Consider the following 20,121-nt stretch of genomic DNA (forward strand, 5'->3'; position numbering starts at 1 on the left):
TGTTCTTATTATATTATTGTGTTTTTATCTTAAAGAATGTTAGTTCCCTAGCTATGTATAAATCATAAATCAATCTTATCAGCAAGTAACTGATTATCTGTAAAGTGACTGTGTCCCTTCCTTGGTATTGTAGTGAAGACACTACTTTAATTACAAAAAAAAAAGTGTATTTATTTAACATTGATTTAAAGTAAGACAGAATAAAACTTAATACCACTGATAAGTGACCAGCCGAGGAAAATCCAGGCAACGTTACATCATCTTCCGTCATGGTTTCAGAGAAGATGTTTCAGTCAAAATGTTGACACAGGACGATTGATGACGGTGGCCGGACTCTGGACCATTGTCCCTTTGAATCAAATAATGGCATGGCAATCAGACATATTATATCGGAGCTTTCGAAGTTTCGGTCAGCTTTTGCTCAGAGGATCACGAAGTATTTGCCTCAGATATTGTACCATTTTTTCCGAATCTTCTACATTATTTATATGAAAAAGTGGTTGTTAAAATAAAAGAATAACTTGCGGTTATGCAGTTTCCACCTTGATATCCTTTCCACAGCCTTAACGTACTAAAACGTATTAGCGTCTGATGGCCCTTTCACGCTTTCGTAGAAACAACATTTATTTTACGAAACTTAATTTGAAAATATTTCTGAAATGTCTAGGTCTGCAGCTCTCAAATACGGATATATCTTACACCTGAGGCATATACTGACACTCTCAGACAACATCAAAAATGACATTTTGAGCGATTTGATGAAGTTCCAAAATTATCAGTGTACCCTTGGTCCGTTACGGACCCCTGTGGGATTTGTGTTTATCAAGAGCTAAAATATTTTTTCATAGATTAAAAGCTGACATGCTGTACTAAAGCCCAGGTAATTTCAATTTGTAATAAAGTGCTGAAAATTGGCTCCCCAATAGCAAAAAAAAAAAAGAAGTCCACGCGCATACATTTAGACGGAGTGACCCCTGCGCGTGACCCCTGACTATCTAAGAATCAAAATGCAGCTTTCGTTTTCAAGTTTAACATTTCTACTTTCATTTTATTTACTTCCGGAAATAGCTGAAGGTCGAGTGACGTCATTTACTGTGGTGTCAAAAACATACATATGCCTGGCGAGATTGCATAAATATGTGCTGGCCGTCCTAAGGTTATCAAACACAACGGTCTGTTTTAAGAATGCCGTGCACTGAATTTCCTATCATTATGCTAACTGCATATCAATTAATATACTTTTTTCGTAAAACGAAGTGATATACATAAGCAACAAAAGCCAGTTCCGGCTTCGAGTCACACGGTTTACATGACCTGTATATCAGCTTCTTCAGAGAAAACACATTGGGAAATTATATATGTGGTTTTAAATGATAGTTGACTACTTCCATAATCATTCCCCAGTCTAGAAAAGAAACTAATTTACCTAGCCTTTTGACCTCAACATTTAAAGGTCCATTACTAAGGGAAAGTGAGTTGGCAATTTTTTTCATAGCAAGTGCATAGACTTCTGCAAGACACTAAATAATGAAGATTGGCAGGTCAAAATTTACAGAAGGTCTTTGGAACTTAAAGAAATGTATGTGTATTATGTTGAAATTTCAATGAATCGACAGAATGACCCCCCAGGTCTTTTTAACTTTCTTCATACTTCATAGAAAAATAACTGTACATATACTTCGATTTATTTCGAATTTCTACATACCAACTTTCATTTTCCAATAAAATGAAATAGTTTCTGTGCTTTTTAAAAGAAATTAAAATGTTCACTTTCCTTAGTATTGGACCTTTAAATAGATCGTAATTGTGGATAATATATAATACGAGTAATATTCACGCTAGTTACCGAAATTCTTTGGTTAACCGCATACCTTTACCTGCAAGAAAAGGTTGTTTTTTTCACTTAAGTACTAATAGGTGACTAGACGAATATATAAAGTGTACTTCGCACAATAACCTTCAACTTATTTACTTGCATTCTACTATGTATATAAAGTGGTGGGTTATTATTATGTTTAACTCAACCGAATGAGATCGTTGTCTCAGATTCTATTGAAACGATTAGTATGTTTGTATTCCAGTCATTGATCCATATCAATTTGAACACTCGACGAATAGCGGATAGAAAAATACCATTTAATACCCACGCAATCGAAACAAAACAAAAAACAAAACAAACGAACAAACCTAAGCTATAAAATGTAGACCATGTTTTTGCGACCTTGACAGTTACATGACAGGGCAAAAAGCATTAAAAATGAAACTGCTGGCATACGCCACCATACAGACTCTGATCTCTTAGTATGTACTGAAACCAAATAAAAGTAAAAAAGGGAATTGTTTCTTTTTTTTTATTTTAAGTTTAATATGAAGCACAACCGTCATTCTCGTGGTTCTGCAACTCACGAATGATTTGTTTGTGTCTTCATCTTAGACATTATTTGTGAATGAACTTTTCGTCAGTCAATATATTCTTAAATATGGTACTTCGGTCATGTGACGGACGACCGGGAAAAACCAGTTCTCGTGAAAATGATTAAACTGTGGCATGGCACTTACTTTGTGTGCCAGTATAATTATGTAAAGACTCCAGACATATCGCTTTCCACAAACAGTAATGCAATTATATGCGTCAAACTTAAGATAATTGAAGGTTTGACATTGAAACAACACGTATGCCCCCATGATAGGTTATCCGATATTCAGTCCCGTGATAACTATGACATTGACCTACCAATCCCCAGCAAAACATAAGGGGTCATCTACCAATCGGCAGAAACAGCTCAGGCCCCTGTGAAATTGACCTTTGATTTACTGATCCCCTAAAAACACTAATGTCAACTACTTCATAAACCCAATCATTATATCAAGTTCGAAAGTTCTGTGCCATGTGGTTCTCAAGTTATTGTCAAGTTTCAATCCCCTGTGACCTTGATTTATGACCTGCAAAAAGGTGTCATTTTACTTTATATGCCTAACTAGGCTACAAACTTTGAATCTTACGAGTAATGTGGTCCTTCAATTATTGAGCGGAAACCGTTTTCAAGTTTAAGGGCCCTGTGACCTTGATCTTTGACTTACTGACCATCAAAACAATTATGTTCAGCTCTTTTTAAGCCCAATCCCGATGTCATGTTTGAAGATTCTGAGTCAAATGGTTCTCAACTTCATGAACGGAACCCTTTGACCTTGACCTTTAACCTACTGATTCCATATACTTTATAAGAGTCTTTCACTTTATAAGCCCATGGTACCAATTTGAATGTTCTTAGTTAATGAGCGGAAACCTTTCGCTCTACCGGCAGACCTACCGACCGATGCAAAGCAATTCCCTCCGAAGTTTGTTCGTAAGGGACGGTGGTGGCAAAAAAGTAGTACTTAGAAGTTAGATAGTATAGCTTTAAGACTGGCTTATACTGCAAGTAACAGAAAATACCCGTATAAATTGGTAAACATAATCATTGAATGCAGTAATGCCGTTCCATTTGAGGGAGGGTTGTGGGCTTAATTGAAATCCACACTGTTTTACTTACAAGAAAGGAGTTATAGCTGAAAGATGAACTTATTAACATTTTTACAAAGAAGGGATACACACACATTATTGAAGACTTAAATACTTCTTACAAATTGTAAGTGTATTTTATTTAACTCATACTGTTGTTTTGTTGGGTAGTCGAAGTGGTCGCCCTACACTTGACTACATTCGGAAACATTTGGTTCGTTTCACTGTTGACATGTGTTTTCTACGAAATCAATAAAATACTTAAAACGGTTATTAATGCGGTACACTAATTATGATACCGCGTTATCCATTATTCATCAAAGAGTTCGTTTTAATTTTATACCGATTTAAGCTGTCAATACGTAAAAATGCTATAATCCCGCTACGACATGTTCATTAACCTGTTTTATTCAAAATCGATAGGTCGATAACTTATTTACTTATTCATATCTTGTGTATTGGGATTTCCTTTTGGCCCAAAGATATATATAGTATGAAATATCGTAAACATATCAGGCCTCGCGTGGTTGTTCTATAGATACGGGTAGTCAGTATTGATCATTTTCAATTTGTTTTCAATGTCGTTTGTGTAGAGATGGAAAAATGATCATTTTATAGATAAAAGTACCGGATTATAAAGCAAAATGGTAAGTGGTTTAATCTTCTTATACCCGTTGCATATCGTATTTTACGTTGTTATTAAACAAATTGAACACTATAGCAACCAAAAGCGGTAGTAGAACAAATTAATTTACAGTTTAATCGTTGCTTTATTATATCCAAGCTCTTTTCAAATTTCACAAACTCGTCCACTTTTCAATTTTTTTACTTGAATAGCTAACATTAGCAAAAGAAATAGAGGTTTTCTGCTTATGCTGCTTCTAAACAAGGTATGTATGGTATGAAGAAACGCCAATGTTGTTCAAAAGCACGTATTTTTCATATAGAAGTCTCGTCCCTCCAGACAATCAGCAATAAATCTTTAATGAAGTGAAACAGGATATGACATTTATCATAGCATAAGATAATGTTTTAGGCACACTTTGCGTCGATGGAAGGACCTTCCTGCCAATAGGCACACAAAAACGTATATCAGTACCTTAGCAGGTAATATATGGAGGTAGATTTACACGCTTCAAATCTTGAGACGGCCAATCGTTGTTCATTGGTTGTGTTGTAATGTTTGACACCGGATTAAAAATAAAAGTTTGTATGAGGAAAAATACCTCAGCGTTCGTGGAAATTTGTATGCAACTTTGTTTGTAATAAAGCTAAGTAACCGCAACGATTTTAATAAATATGCGTTCATGTTACGTGTATTCATATCTGAGTTTATCTCATGGTGAAACTACCTTAAACAATCTTATTTCGTGAATGATAACGAATAATTTATAACTCAATTTTAAACCTCATGTAATCATATTTGTTGTCCCTAGCAAAATGAAAGATGGTTAATAGTGTTGGACTTTAAGTCACAAAGCCACATTGCAGGCAGGTCCTATGGTTACTTTCCTGGTTTTGATGGTTGAGAATGACGCAAGCCCCCATCCCACCCTTTTGAACAGTATTTAGGCATGAGCTTCACCTGGTAAACATCTTAGACCATCCGACACTACAAATATGTTATATTATTAAATTCAGTCTTAATATAGGTTATTTCAACCTTGCGATTCCAGGTTAATGAACCTGAACGTAAAATCTCCAGTACTTATCCGATTAAATATTATTGCTCCTTTGAATATTTTTAACCTTAATGTCAAGGTTGACTGCTGGGACTACACGCCCAACTTAAGACCAAAACTGGAGGAATCTTACACAAAGGTCAGCATGCTTTCCCTTTTAAGGCATTTGATCCCCACTGGCTAGGAAGACATTTTTATTACACATGTCGTAGGTTACAAAATTAGAAATATTCAATGTAAACAAATACAAATTATACGAAAATCGTTGTGTTATAATCAAACAAAACAAATCAAATAAAGCGTGTTTATTCTTTGCCTTTCGTGCTTAATTTACTATAGTGGTACAACATCAGATTTTCACTATTTTCATTGATATTGGTTAAGCACACATTAAAAGGCAATGAAGCTAAAAAATAAAAGTAATAACCTCCTCTCAATGAAATTCAAAGTGTTTAGAAAGGATTTTTTTCCGGTTGTTTGAAAGTTTTGCCTGTGTTATCGGAAGAGATCAGCTGTAACGTAACGTTTGTTTGTTCTTTCATTTGTTTTAGGCCCAGAAGAAGCGAATGTCGGACCAAGATAGGTTGAGGGGTAAGTATATTTATTTAATGTTGCGAGAAAATATGAATATTTCGTAAGCAGTAAGGCCAACCACGCACACCCCTAGACATGAGAGGCATATACAGCGTTAGAACTGTTAGTCCGTCCGTCCATCACACATCCATGTGTACTCAGTCTCTTACCGTTTTCATCCAAATGAAATGAAATTTTGATTACATCATCAATTCATGGGTTGTTAGGATTTTCATATCGGTTTTTTTTTCGTGAGCTATGGCCCTTTTTTGTCTTTGAACTATTATAACTTTGTTTGAACTTACCTCCTCATGCAGTTTTCAGCTAATTCAAATGAAACTTTGTATACAACATCAGTATTAAGCGAATTTGCGCATATATAAATGTATCCTCTGTTTTCATATTTTTTAATATATGAGGCAGAAACAGTTCCATCAAACTATTTTGTTAGATGGCCATATCTTGTACAAATATTAAATATGCAGTGGATAGAAATTCTGTCAGCTTAAGCTTTCAGTTCAGTTTATTTGACTATTGTGTGTAAAACTATTATACGAGATATCATATAGATGAATAAGTAAGTTTAAACAATGTCGAATATTTTCCATGAGTTATAGCCCTTTATGACTCTCGGTGTTATATTTTCTGATCCTTCGGGTTCATTTATTTCAACTCAGTTAGATTTGAAGATTGAATACTGCTTAAGCCGGTGCTAGGGGGCATGGGCAGTGTTGAATTTTCCATTACTGCTCATGAACAGACTCAAACCGAGTCTGCAATTTTCACTCCTTGCCTTGTTCTCGGTGCTTCCGAGGGATCTACTTTCCAGATTTTATTTAAAATACTAAAACTTCATTTGAACCTCGGGTGCTCAACTCCTCGTACAGTTTGAACTTTCCATCCAATTCAAATGGTACTTGGTAACATATGTATATTGTCGGGACTTCCATGTTTTGGGTTTGCCCATATTACAACTTCATTTGAGCCGCACCATGAGAAAACCAACATAGTGCATTTGCAACCAGCATGGATCCAGACCAGCCTGCGCATCCGCGCAGTCAGGTCAGGATACATGCTGTTCGATTTCAAAGCCTACTGCAGTTAGAGAAACCGTTAGCGAACAGCTTGGATTCTGACCAGACTGCGCGGATGTGCAGGCTGGTCTGGATCCATGCTGGTCGCAAATGCACTATGTTGGTTTTCTCATGATGCGGCTCATTTGTTCCTTCTGTACCCCACTCCTCCAATCCTGTACAGCCAATTCAAATGAAACTGAGTAAACATCATTATCATCGACGAGTGGACATGCACATATTATCAGGTGTTTCAAGTTCAGGGAACTTTTTTGAATAATCTCCCTTTTTGAACTTGATCATATAATTCTGTCAGACATTTTCCGGAGAAACATGTGTTGAATAATGTTGATATCACTCTTAATCATATTAAATTTCAGAAATGAAAGAATTGTTTCATTTTTTCGACAAGAATAATAATGGTGTAGTTTCAACATATGAGCTTGAAAAGGGACTTCAGTGGGATGGGAACAATCCTACAGCAAAGGAGATAGACAATCTTTTAAAAGAAATGAATGTAAAACGAGGTATGTACATGAACAGGAATTTTAATGAATTTTTAGATGTTGTTAATGATATAGCGTTTGTTTGACACATATATTCTATCAGGTAACTTTTTTACTATGTGGTGATAATATTTATCAAATGCATTTTAAAGAAACATACAAGGTCTCAAGCACTGAAACATTTTACAAAATGGACACAGCTTCTTTTTATTGTCGGCCTGTTTTGCAAATGCGTGGCTCTAAGGCCGCTTTGCTTCCGAGACATCTACCCTTACCTATTTTCTTCTGTAAAATATACTATAGTCTATAGTATAAAATTATTCAGTTGCTTTCTTTTGATACTCGTCAAGTTCTTTATAACTTTGTATGCTTTCTAACTTGTGAACTGAAGATAAAAGTAATTTCTGCTGATATTGTTTGTAACTTACTACATAATACAGGAAATATTATAATAGTTTTACTAAAATGTTTACATGTTATACTCTTATAAGGAACGTAGCGCGAGGCGGATGATTACCGACAATTAAAATCACTTCTTAGCAAAATCACCCTCCAGTATAATGCGGATGATATCATTATGTTATTACTATTTTTATCATTAATGAAATGTATTTGATTTACTTATTGTAATAAATCTTGATTTTATACTGACATTTTGTTGTGTGGATAAGCAGTTATGCTCAAATCCTACATAAAATCAGTTTTCTGTTGTAGGCGACTAATAACAGGAAACATGCTAGTGGTAGTATCAAAATTTAGGTAATGTAATTCAACAACGACGGAAGTTTTAAAACATCTAATTTCATTTTTCATTGTGTAATTATTCGTATCTATTTTGTAGGCCAAGATATTGATTTCGAAAAGTTTAAAAAGTGTGTTGAAAAATATTATGAGAATGAACTCGACCAGGACTCGGAAGAAAAAAGACTAAGCAACGCTTTCAAAATATTTGATAAAAATGGAAATGGAACAGTGGAAAAGGGGGAATTGAAAAAGGTGCTCACAAGCATTGGTGACAAATTAACAGACGCTGAGGTTGATCAAATGTTCCGTGAAGCAGACATAAATAAAGATGGGTTAATTCAATATAAAGGTAAATATTTCTGTTTCAAATTAATGTCTTGACCAACGCTTGAATTACAATTGACTTGGACCCTCTCTAATTTTTTAGAGTGTAAGAGGGAATATGTAGACTTGGGTCAATTATTGTTTTTCGTATATATCCATCTGAGATGAAAAAAGATGTTATTAATTGAGCAGTTTCTTTTTACTTTCATTTCAGAATTCACTAAAATGTTCCTGAAAGGTATGAAGTGACGATACTTGAGATCATGGTACACTATATCTGGAATCATAGAAGCAGTAACTATAGCAATACTACACTCTGTATGACGTTTAGTGATGTTTTAGTGTTTTATGATCTAGAAAAAAATCGATCATTTCAAAATGAATAATTAATCATGTTTATCGGAGGAACCGTCACTGTATCAACATCAAAGATCACAACAGAAAAAACAATTTATGTGTGTACCTTTGTGATGAAGAAATTATTCGTTTCTCTTTTCTGAAAGCAGTCTTCACGTATCGCTTTAGTCTTCTTTGCCCGGAGAAGGATATTCTTTGAGTATCCTAGCTGTTAATGTTACACATTTAGAAATTATTCACCGTTCTCTTGAATATCGTTAAAAACAGGAGTTACCTACGTTGGTTGTCCGAGAGTACTACAATCCACTAATCGTTAATGTTTGTTTTGTACATCATATGTACAATGTATATTTCTGATTCCTCAAATGGCCTCTTTGTTCATATTAAGAAATACTTTGAGCAAATAAGTATATTATAGCACACATTTGTGTGAGATAGATAACACAAACTCTGTACACTATTTGGGCTGGATTTTGGCCCTTTTTAAACTTTAAAATTGGTACAATTTTCATACAAGTCAGCGTTTTGTCAAAACTATTTGACATGTGGCTTTGAAACTTGGAACACTTTTTTATCATCAAGATTTCCATCAGTATGCAAGAGTACATAACTCTGTCAACTATTTTGGCTGAATTATGACCCTTTTTGGACTTGGAAATTGGTTCAGTTTACGTACATGTCAGTGTTTTGTCAAAACTATTTGCATGTGGCTTTGAAACTGTGAACACTTGTTTATCATTATGGTTTCCATCTGTAGGCACGAGTACATAACTCTGTCAACTATTTTGGCTGAATTATGGCCCGTTTTGGACTTGGAAATCAGTTAGAATTTTCATACCAGTCCATATGTTGCCTAACCTATTCGTTATATGGCTTTGAAACTTTGACCACTTGTTTACCATCATAGTCTACGTAAGTAGGCAAGACTACATAACTAGGACAAAGACTTAGCTCAGTTAAGGCCCTTTTTTGACATAGAAATTAGTTAAGCTTTCCATACCTTTTCATATTTTGATTAAACTATTTGATATATGGCTTTGAAACTTTGAACACTTACCATCATGGTCACACATTGCCATATGGCGCAAAACTTATCCAAATCCACAAATACAGGTACATTGTTCGTCTTATCTGTTAATTTCCTTTTGTCTGAAAATCTCTGGTAATATTTTTGACCCCATACTTCCATCAATGCTTCGAATAGTCGAGCGCGCCCAACAGAGAGCTCTTGCTATTACATGAACGAAAACCAGCTTGGTTTACAGACGTGACGAATTCAAAGAACTCTTACAGTTTGGCAAATGTGTAGTATAAAACTTTATGCTAACCATGTATTGATATACAAATCAAACAGACTAGATTCTATGTCTACAGCAAAGTTTACATAAATTCTTATAAATACACGCTCTGTTCCTTTCACCAGCAAAGTTCAAATTCACCGGCTGTACATTCCAAACCAAGTTGCTTAGATTTATTATAATATAGTGTCTGACTGCAGTGTACCGTTCCATAAACAGATATAGTAGATTTTTTTTATTTTTCTTTGGATTTAGATGGATTTGTTTCCTTTTTCTGTTTTTATGCACTTAATATATGCATAAGAACCAGAAAAAAACAAATACCATCCCAATATTATATTGATATTACATGTATATTATCTATACTAAGTTACTGAAACCGTCAGGTTGCCCAGTATTAGAGTAGATTTTCTAATATGTGCAATTTACTACTGAGACATATATTTTATGAGATATGTTTTTCTATACTACACATACACGTAATTTAATAAACTGTGTTAGAAATTGTTAGCTCTTTATTTCAAGCCCGTAAAATCTACGGAGCACTGGCGTCACGTGATCGTCGGAGTAGGCGTTGGTATTTTTGTGTGCACTTTTCCTGAAAACAGTATGGCATACGAGTTAAGGTAGTAGGTCAATAACCATTACTTTTTCGTTCTCTTCGCCTTTTAAAAAAAAATGCGAAAATCAATTGTTCTTGCTTTTATATTTGATTAAGATATCATTTTCCTTCAATACAGTATATATGAGCTATATCCTGTTCATTTGCTTACGGTCAGAAGGAAAAAACATGTTTATCGCTTTTGTTGATCTCTTTTGTTGATTTTAGCTCAACTATACGAAGTATATTGGGAGCATTCCTACTAGACCCGGCGTCGTCATCCGCGTCCGTGTCGGCGTCCGTTTCGCGTATACGCCTTAGTTAAAGTTTTGATGCACTTTAACATTATGTCTGTTATCACTTTGATTTGTTTCAAACTTGAAATGAGCCGCGCCATGAGAAAACCAACATAGTGTCTTTGCGACCAGCATGGATCCAGACCAGCCTGCGCACCCGCGCAGTCTAGTCAGGATCCATGCTGTCCGCTTTCAAAGCCTATTGGTATTAGAGAAACTGTTAGCGAACAGCATGGATCCTGACCAGACTGCGCGACTGCGGAAGCGCAGACTGGTCTGGATCCATGCTGGTCGCAAAGCCACTGTGTTGGCTTTCCCATGGCACGGCTCAAATAGTTGTTCCTCTTGCATCAGTATTTAATTAATTATCCGCTCTTTTAACTTAGACTTTTTCAGGTAAGTGTTGATACACTTTAATTCTACCTCAGTTATTACTAACTAGATTTGATTCAAACTTAAAATAGTTGTTTCACATCATCACATAATTAGCCACGTGATATGACACACGGTGCATTACTCTTGCAAACATATTCCACCAAGTTAATGTTTTGATATACTTTTACCTAATCTCTGTCATCCGAATTTATTACATTTGACTCAGACTTAAACTACAGTCATACATATTGGAGTCATTCAACACTCCAGTGATACCTCTAGCTTCCTCATATGTGCCCTATTTCACTTAGTCGCCTGTGACAGCTCTTGTTTATGTTCAATTTTTAAATTTTATCTAAGGTGTAGCCTTGAATCTTTATACATTTCTTCAATGCTGTTAAGTGAGGGTGTAGGTCAAAAGCCGTAAGTCTTACTAAGACTTTGTAAGAAAATAAAGTCCTTTTTATACGCCCGAAGGGACGTATTATGTTATGACGCCGGTGTCCGTCCGTCCGTCCGTCTGTCCATCATTCCGCTACTGGATGGCTCGCTTCAAGGTCAAGGACACACGTAGGGGTCAAAGGTCATATGACTTTGTTTCGTGTCCGCTCTGTAACTATTGAACCACTTGGCACAAATGTTAACCACATCGAGACCACTTGCAGAGCGCATGTTTCGGATGACACGCTTCAAGGCCAAGGTCACACGTAGTGGTCAAATATCATACCTCCGGGTGTATATTGCTCCTCATTGCGGTGCTCTTGTTATACTCGGATCAGTTTTTATGTTCATCACTCTTGAATTGTAAAGCTGAAAATTGATAGCACGCACTTTTTCACCGTCCTTGGAAATATAATTATTTGAATTTTTATCTTACTTACGTTACATTTATCGTCGTAAAGATAAAGAAAAAGACCGCATTTCTATACATAATGATTATGAATTTTAGCACTTTTGGTACTTCTACAGTTTTGGATTTATTCCCATTATTGTCTAGAATACCTACTGGGTGTAGATTTTTACTTTTTTTACTGCTGCATCATCTCTAATGGTGCAGGGGACAGTAAATTTGAAAATTCCAAAAGTTTGCGTTGATTCCAGCGCGAAAAAAATAATTAAAAAATACAATTTTAAAATATCATGGAAAAGTAAAGCCAATATGTTGCATATCCTTAGGAGGGCGGGCTGATTTTTATGCAATCTCGCCAGGCATACGTATGTTTTTGACAGCACAGAAAATGACGTCAGGCGATCTTCAGCTTTTTCCGGAAGTGAAGAAAATGAAAGTAAACAGGCTAAACGTGGAAACGAAAAGTTTATATAGCCAGGGGTCACGCGCAGGGGTCATCCCGTCTAAACGTATGTGCGTGTATTTTTTCTTTTTTTTTTTTTTTTTTTTTTTTTTTTTTTTTTTTTTTTTTGCTAATGGGGAGTCAAATTCAGCATTTTCTCACGATTTGAAAATACTTGGGCTTTAGCACAACATGTCAGCTTTTCATCTACAAAAACATGTTTGACCTCGGAATAAACACAAATCCCACAGGAGTCCGTAACGGAGCAATGGTATATAGAGATTTTGGGAACTTCAATTACGTCAAATCGATCAAAGGGTCCTTTTTGACGCTGTGTGAAAGTGTCAGCGTATGCCTGGAATGTTAGATATCTGTAATTGAGAACTGCAGACCTAGACATTTCAGACATAGTTTCAAAATTAATTTCGTGTAATAAATGTTGATTTAACGGAAGCGTGAATGGGCCGCCAGACGCTAATACGTTTCATAACGTTACAGGCGCGGAAAGTATATATTACTTCATCATGTAACATTTTCAGCCTGCCGATTCTGTTGTTTTTATAATAAAAACGAGTAAAAATGAGTAAAACTTTGGTCGAAGGATAATAAATTTCGAAGCAAAAATGGCCCAGATTGCATATTTCTACACCATGTGACCAAACAAAAAGTATGGTGGGGAAAAACATATCTCATAATCATTTACCTTTTTCGCAAATTTGAGTTGAATCTTTATAGGTGGATGACCGTTTGCGTTCGATACCTAAGGTAAGATTTTAGACACGACCGTGTCCAAATTCGATCCAAACATCTATAAAAGATTGGTTTTACACAATTACTCGTTCATGGGAATACTTAGTTCTGTCGAAACTGGCATCTGTCACTTAATAAGGTAGTTTGACAGTGCAAGGAGGTATAAAATACCCCTGCAATTCAAAGGGAGGAAACTTTGAATAAATAAATCCATACTGGTGAACACAGTTGTTTCCTCTTACTATCAATTGTATTGGTATTGAAGTTTTAAAGATCTGCCACACCACCAAAGCAAGTCAGCCGATGAGGCTTTTTAATATGCCACTTTCACCATAGTTGAATTACAAACTCCCTCGAGGTGTTCTGGCGCTTACATCAATGACTAAAGATCAAAAATAAGAAAGAAGGTGATCTATGAAACGATTCAAAGTTATTTGTGGTGAACGTCGAGTTGGTATTGGAAAACGAGCAAGCTCCGATTCAAAACTGTCGACGTTTCTGTGCAGACTATAATTTAAACACTTTCTGGTCATACATTGACATGTATGACTGGGGTTCCACTTTGATTTTATCAGAACTACGGGAAAAATGCTAAATAAGTCTGCCAAAAATAATTATTTATATTCTATATAACAGCTTCTTATGAAGAACGAAAATTGATTTTTTTTCTTACACTATTATTTGATGCGGTATGATATAATAACAATAATAATGATGATCATCATCATCATAACTTTATTTAACGAGGATAACATCGTTTGTCTATAGTCAGTCTAACATATCGTCCTCTGACATGATTTTATATTTCTATGCTAAAAAGGTCATGATGATAGAAAGAGAAGTGAAAATCATGATTATGAACAGACCAGCCCTTAATGCCATCAACAGTATGTAACAGTATAAAAATAATTTAATATCTCGGTATCATCACAAGCTAAAAGTACAGTTACTTGTAGACCGAACCTCAAAACTCTAAGAAAGAAAACGTTTAAATGTTCCGATAATACATGAACTACAACAAAAGAATCAAATGATTGAGAAATATTTCGTATACAAGAACGCAAAGCGCACCAAACGAGTGTGCCATTTATGCAGTATGGCTTATATCATAAAATAAATGCAGTTATCACAGAAAAATTCTAATGATGAGCTTCATATGACATCATCATATCTTCGTTTCAATGCATAATGATAAATATCGTAACACTGTTACACATGTAAGTCAGAAGTCCTTAGTCTTGTCAGAAAAACATCCTTTTGTTCTTTGTCATTAACACTCTACTGACTCTCACGCAAGAATCTTTGATGCCTCTGAAAATAAGATAAAATTCTTTAAGTCAAAATCCTAAATATGATACAAAACATTATCATTATACAAGGCAGTTAATGTGTGTAATAACATCTTTATATACAAGCATAGGAAATTAGAAATTAACAGTCAAATCATATCTTAACCTTATAGGGCATTTACTTTTACGTCAAAGATTCTATACTGAATATTTATTATAGAATTCGTAAGAAAAGACGAATCTGTAGCATAATATGCAACATATAGAAATTGTTTTTTTACACACAAATGTTAACACGGTCACTTAAAATCTGCCGTGTAATCAATCCATGTACTTATGCAAACACTTACTAACTCTGACCCATTTATTACAGAAGCCAGTTTAAAGCATTTACATTAAGCTACAAAGTTTTGATTAGTAACTGTATGAAAAAAGGATTATAAAACTAATCTTAACCTGACCGTAAGAATTACAAAAGACACTTGCGAATTATTATTTAAATAGCGTCTGTCTGGGTATTTATTAGTAGTAACTGTGTGAAAAGGGATTATAAAGCAAACATTAGCATGACCGTTAGATGATTACAAAAGATATTTAAATAGTGTTTGGCTATTTATAAGCGAAGAGGAGAGAAGAGAATAAAATGTTTTTTACAGTGACCGGTGCGTTCATATCAAATATGAGGGCCTACATGTGACATTTCTACCTTAACTGTTGATAAGATATGTATGGCATGCATTTTTAAGAAATTATTCAAGTATAGTTCGGTAAATTTTCCGAATTCCGGGAATCGATAGATATTTGCTAACTGATTCAGACAAATTGTTAATAATGTACATCATGGTATGTATTGTACATGTTGCTTATATGAACCTGCATAAACAGACTAAAAACAATCTACGCATATCAAAGAACAATCGATTATTGATCAGTATTGTTTCCATTGTAGTTACAAGTGTCCACATTGCCAACTTTCATAACCAAAGCGCTGACATCAATAAATTTGTCTCCCTTTAAAATACGCTATCGGCATATGTGCACAAACTTTAATCTTTCATCATTATAAAGATGTTTTGTGATTTGATAGTACCGTAATGTGTCCCTACTCGTTATAAAATAGATACTATCATTCCCTAGTCCCACAATAGAAAACGAAAGGGAAAAGAGTCATTTTTGATAAATGCCCATTTTGCAAATAGAAATTTCATACTTCCATAATTTAAGTACAAAATTTTTCTACGTATGTGCACAAGCGACTAAGTATGAAGATTTTAATTGTGTTTTAAAAATGAAATTCATCGTGATCTTATTGCTTCTCTGATCAACTTAAAACAGTCATGGTTTAGTAAAAAAAACCTTTTCTATCCATTCAGTGAATATCTTCTTTTCCTTGTTTAAGCTGAACTTACATTTTCTACAATGGAAATATGATAATTTGTCTTTATTTACAAACAATATCTGTCAATATCATAGCAAAGAACGAGCACCGGTTTCTAACGGAATGTCATCATGAAATGGTGGGTCTAATCAGTGGTCTAATCAAATTCTGTACCAGTACTAACATGTCATCCGCAAGTAACTGCCAACTTCTCCACGTGAATCTGATGTGGAGTGCGGATGATTTCAAACAAAGTACTCACCCGGGGATCAATCTCGTAGCACAGCATGGATCTGTGCTCTCCCTATTGCGCTAAGTTGGTTGGTTTATTTAATTTACTTGTTTAACTTACCCATGACACTCAATGTTCCACTTTTATCAGTATCTAATTGATCAAATAAGTCGTCAACCTCGGCATCCGTTAAGCATTCACCAAGACATGTTAGGCATCTTTTTAATTCATCCCTATCTAATGTACCATTTTTGTCACGGTCAAAAATTCTGAAAGAACAAATTTCATATGAAAATTGGAGCCCTTAGTTTGTGGCCACGACCATTTCTCCGGTTTTGTTAAGTGTGTACAATAATTACGATGGCTTTTTTTACGCAAATTTCACAAAATACGAGCTGAATAATAGTCATGTAAAGTAAATTTTTCAACAAGAAAGTATATTTTAATTAATTGAAATTCTCCTTAAACGTTTAGCTAAATACAATTAACAATTGACAGCAACAAACCAAATGCTTAGTAGAGAACACGTTTATAACTTTAGTACTCGTAATGACGTTCGGCATTTTCCGTGTAATTACGTACTCCCGGTGGGTAATTCGATATTCTTCGGACGTCAATGTAGCTTAACGCTCATATGTCTTTCCGTAAAATCTGAAGAATGCCGAAATCACATACGAACAATACGTAATATCAGGAATAATGTATTCCCTGGTAATATGACGATTGTAATTACAGATCCGCTACTTTTAATCAAACATACGTACTTAAAGGCCTCCAGGAGATCGAATTCATTACTGGTATGGCTTAACAATTCTTCCTTCATTATCTGCTCGAATACTTCATATGTGACCTTCTCTACAAAGATAAATGAAATAAAGATCAAGAGCTTGTTTTTCATTCTTTTGCCACTTGTAAGGAGTAAATGTTCGTTTCCTTTAAAACCTTAAAACAAGTTCACGGTCTTATTCTTGGGGATCAGTATTCGTACGAATAGCTCCCTGGCTATATACAAATGTTTTCTGTTAAGGCCAACGTAGTTTCGCCCCTTTGCTCTGTTGTGATTTGTAAACTTTCATTGAGATTAGGACTGGGATGATTACTCGGTTAATCGGATCTAATTCGATTACTGGGTGAAACCGGTTTCAATTTCGCAAAACCGAAAATCGGCCTCGTACAATGTATAATCAATGACTTTAATTTTTACATGAATAATCCCTGATTTGCATGTCGTGATATTTTAACGAAGCTGAATGATAAAATTCAGTAAAATATGACTTATGACAGCTAACAAACAATAAGGTATGTAAGTTTTTAATGAAGTCAGCTGCCTAAAGTTCCTAGATACGGTCATCAGAGAAGAACACAGTGTTTTCATAATGGAGGCCGATTAACCGGTTGGACTCGATTTCAGATAAGCGATTATCCAGTTTCGAAATTTTGAAACCGTCCCAGTCCTAGCTTAATCACACGAAGAAACGTTGGCGCGATAATACGGTGCGAAAACGCAACGATAATACTTACTTTCGCGTCGTGTTTTCGTTTTTCTCCATCAAATCATCACAATATCGCTTCTCGGTTTAAGGGTGAAATTACAATGTTAGCATCAACTTCAAATTACAATATTAACACTGTCGTACTTTCGTAATATCGCTCAATCTTGTTATCAACATCAAATTACGACATAAACACAGTCGTTCTTTCGTTATATCGCTCATACATTGAAGGGCCGGTAGTACGACACGCGAAAACACGATGCTTTTTGCAGATGAAGGCAGGTGCCAATTTGAATATGGCTCTTTATACATGAACTAAATACTAGAATACTGTTTTAATGACACTTGTATTGTGTACTTTACCCATTTGTATTGTTATATGAGCCAAACTGCTGCAAAATTTAGACAAATAAGACTGAAACCCGTTTGAAACAGTGAAGTTTTTGACGTATGAAACGTCTAGCTGTCATGTTTACGTCATTTCTGACGTATTATTTGACGTCACAACTAAAGTAATTAGTCCCGCAATTGAATATTTTTCCGCATCCGATCGTTGAATACAGGATTTTGTATCCGTGAGTGTAAAACATTTTGTATTTAAGACAGAAAATAGGTATATAATAAAATCAAATAGAGTTATGCTTACTTTTGCCTTTAGATCCCGGTCCAACATCATGTGTCTTCATTATTTTTTTGACATCTGACACGGTGGGATTCAATCCAAGCACCTGTAGACATTTTCTTAGCTCTTTAAATGAAAGTGTACCAGACTTGTCTATGTCGTACAAGTCATATAGGTCTTTTATGTCTAAAATAAAAGCATCAACATAAAAATGATTCTATTGAAAATAGTTAAGCTATTTCAATTAAAAAAATGCGAGTTTGATTGCAATCGCGAAACCATTCCGTATCATTAAAAAATAAGGAAGGTAACAATAAATTACACTAGACAGTCACAACGTTTAATTAATAACTAAGAAAAGCTTTTTACGAAATGCATAATGGTCTATGATGCTTATTTTTTTTTTTTTTTTTTTTTGTATTAAAAAATAAAACAGTAAAATAACATAGCAGTGATAAAACACCACTAAAATAAAACATGAAAAAAAGGAAGAATTTTCATTGTACTAGCTAATCGTAACAATTGAGAACAGATCGTCTGAACTTTTTACTCTGATAATTTTCTCTTTATTTTATTTCATGCCTCCTTATTTTGCTATAAGATAAGATTTCTTTTTCTAACAACGATTTAAGCTAACATACTGTCATGACGTGTCCGTTGAAACATTATGTATCTACCACATGTTTTTGCAAATATTAAATCTTACTGTCTTTTTGACACTGTGTCAGTTCTCCCGGCGGAGCATCATCTTGCTCATAATCCTCATTGGGGTCATACATGCCGCATTCCTCCGCGTCCATCCCACATTGCTCCATGTCCATAGGCTGAAAAAGTATCCTTGATATTTATAACAAATAAAACTATACACAAATTGGCATCACTACTTTAGATACAAACAAGCATGTATCTCAAACGCACATGCTATTTAATTCCAGTATAAAAAATGCACTGCATGTGTACTATGAATAAAAACATACGATAGTCCATTAAATCTTTCTCTTAAAATTATTTTTCCTTTTTTCCCCTTTGACCTGGTTCGTATGGTAAAGTGAAACGATTTAAGTTTTTTTAGTAATTTACAATTGTTTATATGAATAGCGGTTTATACGTGATCTTAATCGCTTTGTTTGTTCTTATCAACATGTAAGTTACAATAGAAATGTGGAGTTGAACTCTTTACTGACGTATTTGATATACTTGCGAGCTCTTTTTAAGTACACACGGTTATTCAAATAATTTATAATTACAGTAAAAAAAAAAAATCTAAAGCGGCGTCAAAAGTCTATCAAAGTAACAAAACAGATGTCAATAGCCAATGATAATATTGTATTTTGAAGTCTATATAAAAGACATAAGAGTGTGTTAGTATAACAAAACAACATCATAAATACAAATTTCACATACATCACCCGACTTCAACTGAAACATGATAGTGCGTCCTCCCTCAATTAAAACTACAAAAACAAAACAATTTTGAATATTTCAAAATTATTCACTCATTCACTCGATCCGTTTGATTAATAATAACATTATTTACCAAACAAGTAATTTTGATATTGACAGCCGTTTATATATTTGTGGACAGGTTTTTATCAAAAGAAAAGTTCACATTAAGAATTCGACTTTAAATCCTTTAGTCGGATTTAGCATTAGAATACACGTCTTTATAAATGAGCAGTCTTTAGATTTCAGTCTTTATAACTAATAATTATGTTTTACAGTCTCATATTGACA

General features: G+C 34.6%; 2 protein-coding genes across 3 annotated transcripts; one reads left to right on the forward strand and one right to left on the reverse strand.

Moving 5' to 3' along the window:
* The first annotated feature begins 3,972 nt into the window (after positions 1-3,972).
* LOC123544554 (calmodulin-A-like) lies at positions 3,973-10,563 on the forward strand. Its single transcript, XM_045330634.2, has 5 exons — positions 3,973-4,149; positions 5,736-5,775; positions 7,211-7,357; positions 8,178-8,429; positions 8,619-10,563. Exons 1-5 carry the CDS (start codon positions 4,147-4,149, stop codon positions 8,651-8,653), a joined length of 477 nt encoding a protein of 158 aa, XP_045186569.2. The 5' UTR covers positions 3,973-4,146; the 3' UTR covers positions 8,654-10,563.
* A 3,410-nt stretch (positions 10,564-13,973) lies between these two features.
* Positions 13,974-20,112, reverse strand: LOC123544523 (neo-calmodulin-like). 2 transcript variants are annotated; one of them, XM_045330605.2, is made up of 6 exons: positions 19,925-20,112; positions 19,094-19,211; positions 18,412-18,573; positions 17,037-17,127; positions 16,393-16,541; positions 13,974-14,684 (listed from the first exon to the last, which is right to left on the reverse strand). In XM_045330605.2, exons 2-6 carry the CDS (start codon positions 19,206-19,208, stop codon positions 14,662-14,664), a joined length of 540 nt encoding a protein of 179 aa, XP_045186540.2. In that variant the 5' UTR covers positions 19,209-19,211; positions 19,925-20,112; the 3' UTR covers positions 13,974-14,661. The 2 variants fall into 2 exon arrangements, with proteins under 2 accessions (XP_045186540.2, XP_045186533.2); XM_045330598.2 differs by having other exon boundaries at positions 19,792-20,110.
* Between the last annotated feature and the right edge of the window lie 9 nt (positions 20,113-20,121).

This window comes from Mercenaria mercenaria, chromosome 1, assembly GCF_021730395.1.
Source record: "Mercenaria mercenaria strain notata chromosome 1, MADL_Memer_1, whole genome shotgun sequence".
In the NCBI taxonomy this organism is placed as follows: domain Eukaryota; kingdom Metazoa; phylum Mollusca; class Bivalvia; order Venerida; family Veneridae; genus Mercenaria; species Mercenaria mercenaria.

Excerpts from the sequence above, each read along its gene's own strand:
- LOC123544523 (XM_045330598.2), bottom strand. The coding sequence starts at position 19,815 with ATGTTTCAGTTGAAGTCGGGTGAT. Across the intron at positions 16,542-17,036 it reads GATCTCCTGGAGGCCTTTAA|AATTTTTGACCGTGACAAAA; the intron begins GTACGTATGTTT and ends TTGTTCTTTCAG. Across the intron at positions 14,685-16,392 it reads TGGAACATTGAGTGTCATGG|AGGCATCAAAGATTCTTGCG; the intron begins GTAAGTTAAACA and ends TCTTATTTTCAG.
- LOC123544554 (XM_045330634.2), top strand. Across the intron at positions 5,776-7,210 it reads GGACCAAGATAGGTTGAGGG|AAATGAAAGAATTGTTTCAT; the intron begins GTAAGTATATTT and ends ATTAAATTTCAG. Across the intron at positions 7,358-8,177 it reads AGAAATGAATGTAAAACGAG|GCCAAGATATTGATTTCGAA; the intron begins GTATGTACATGA and ends TCTATTTTGTAG.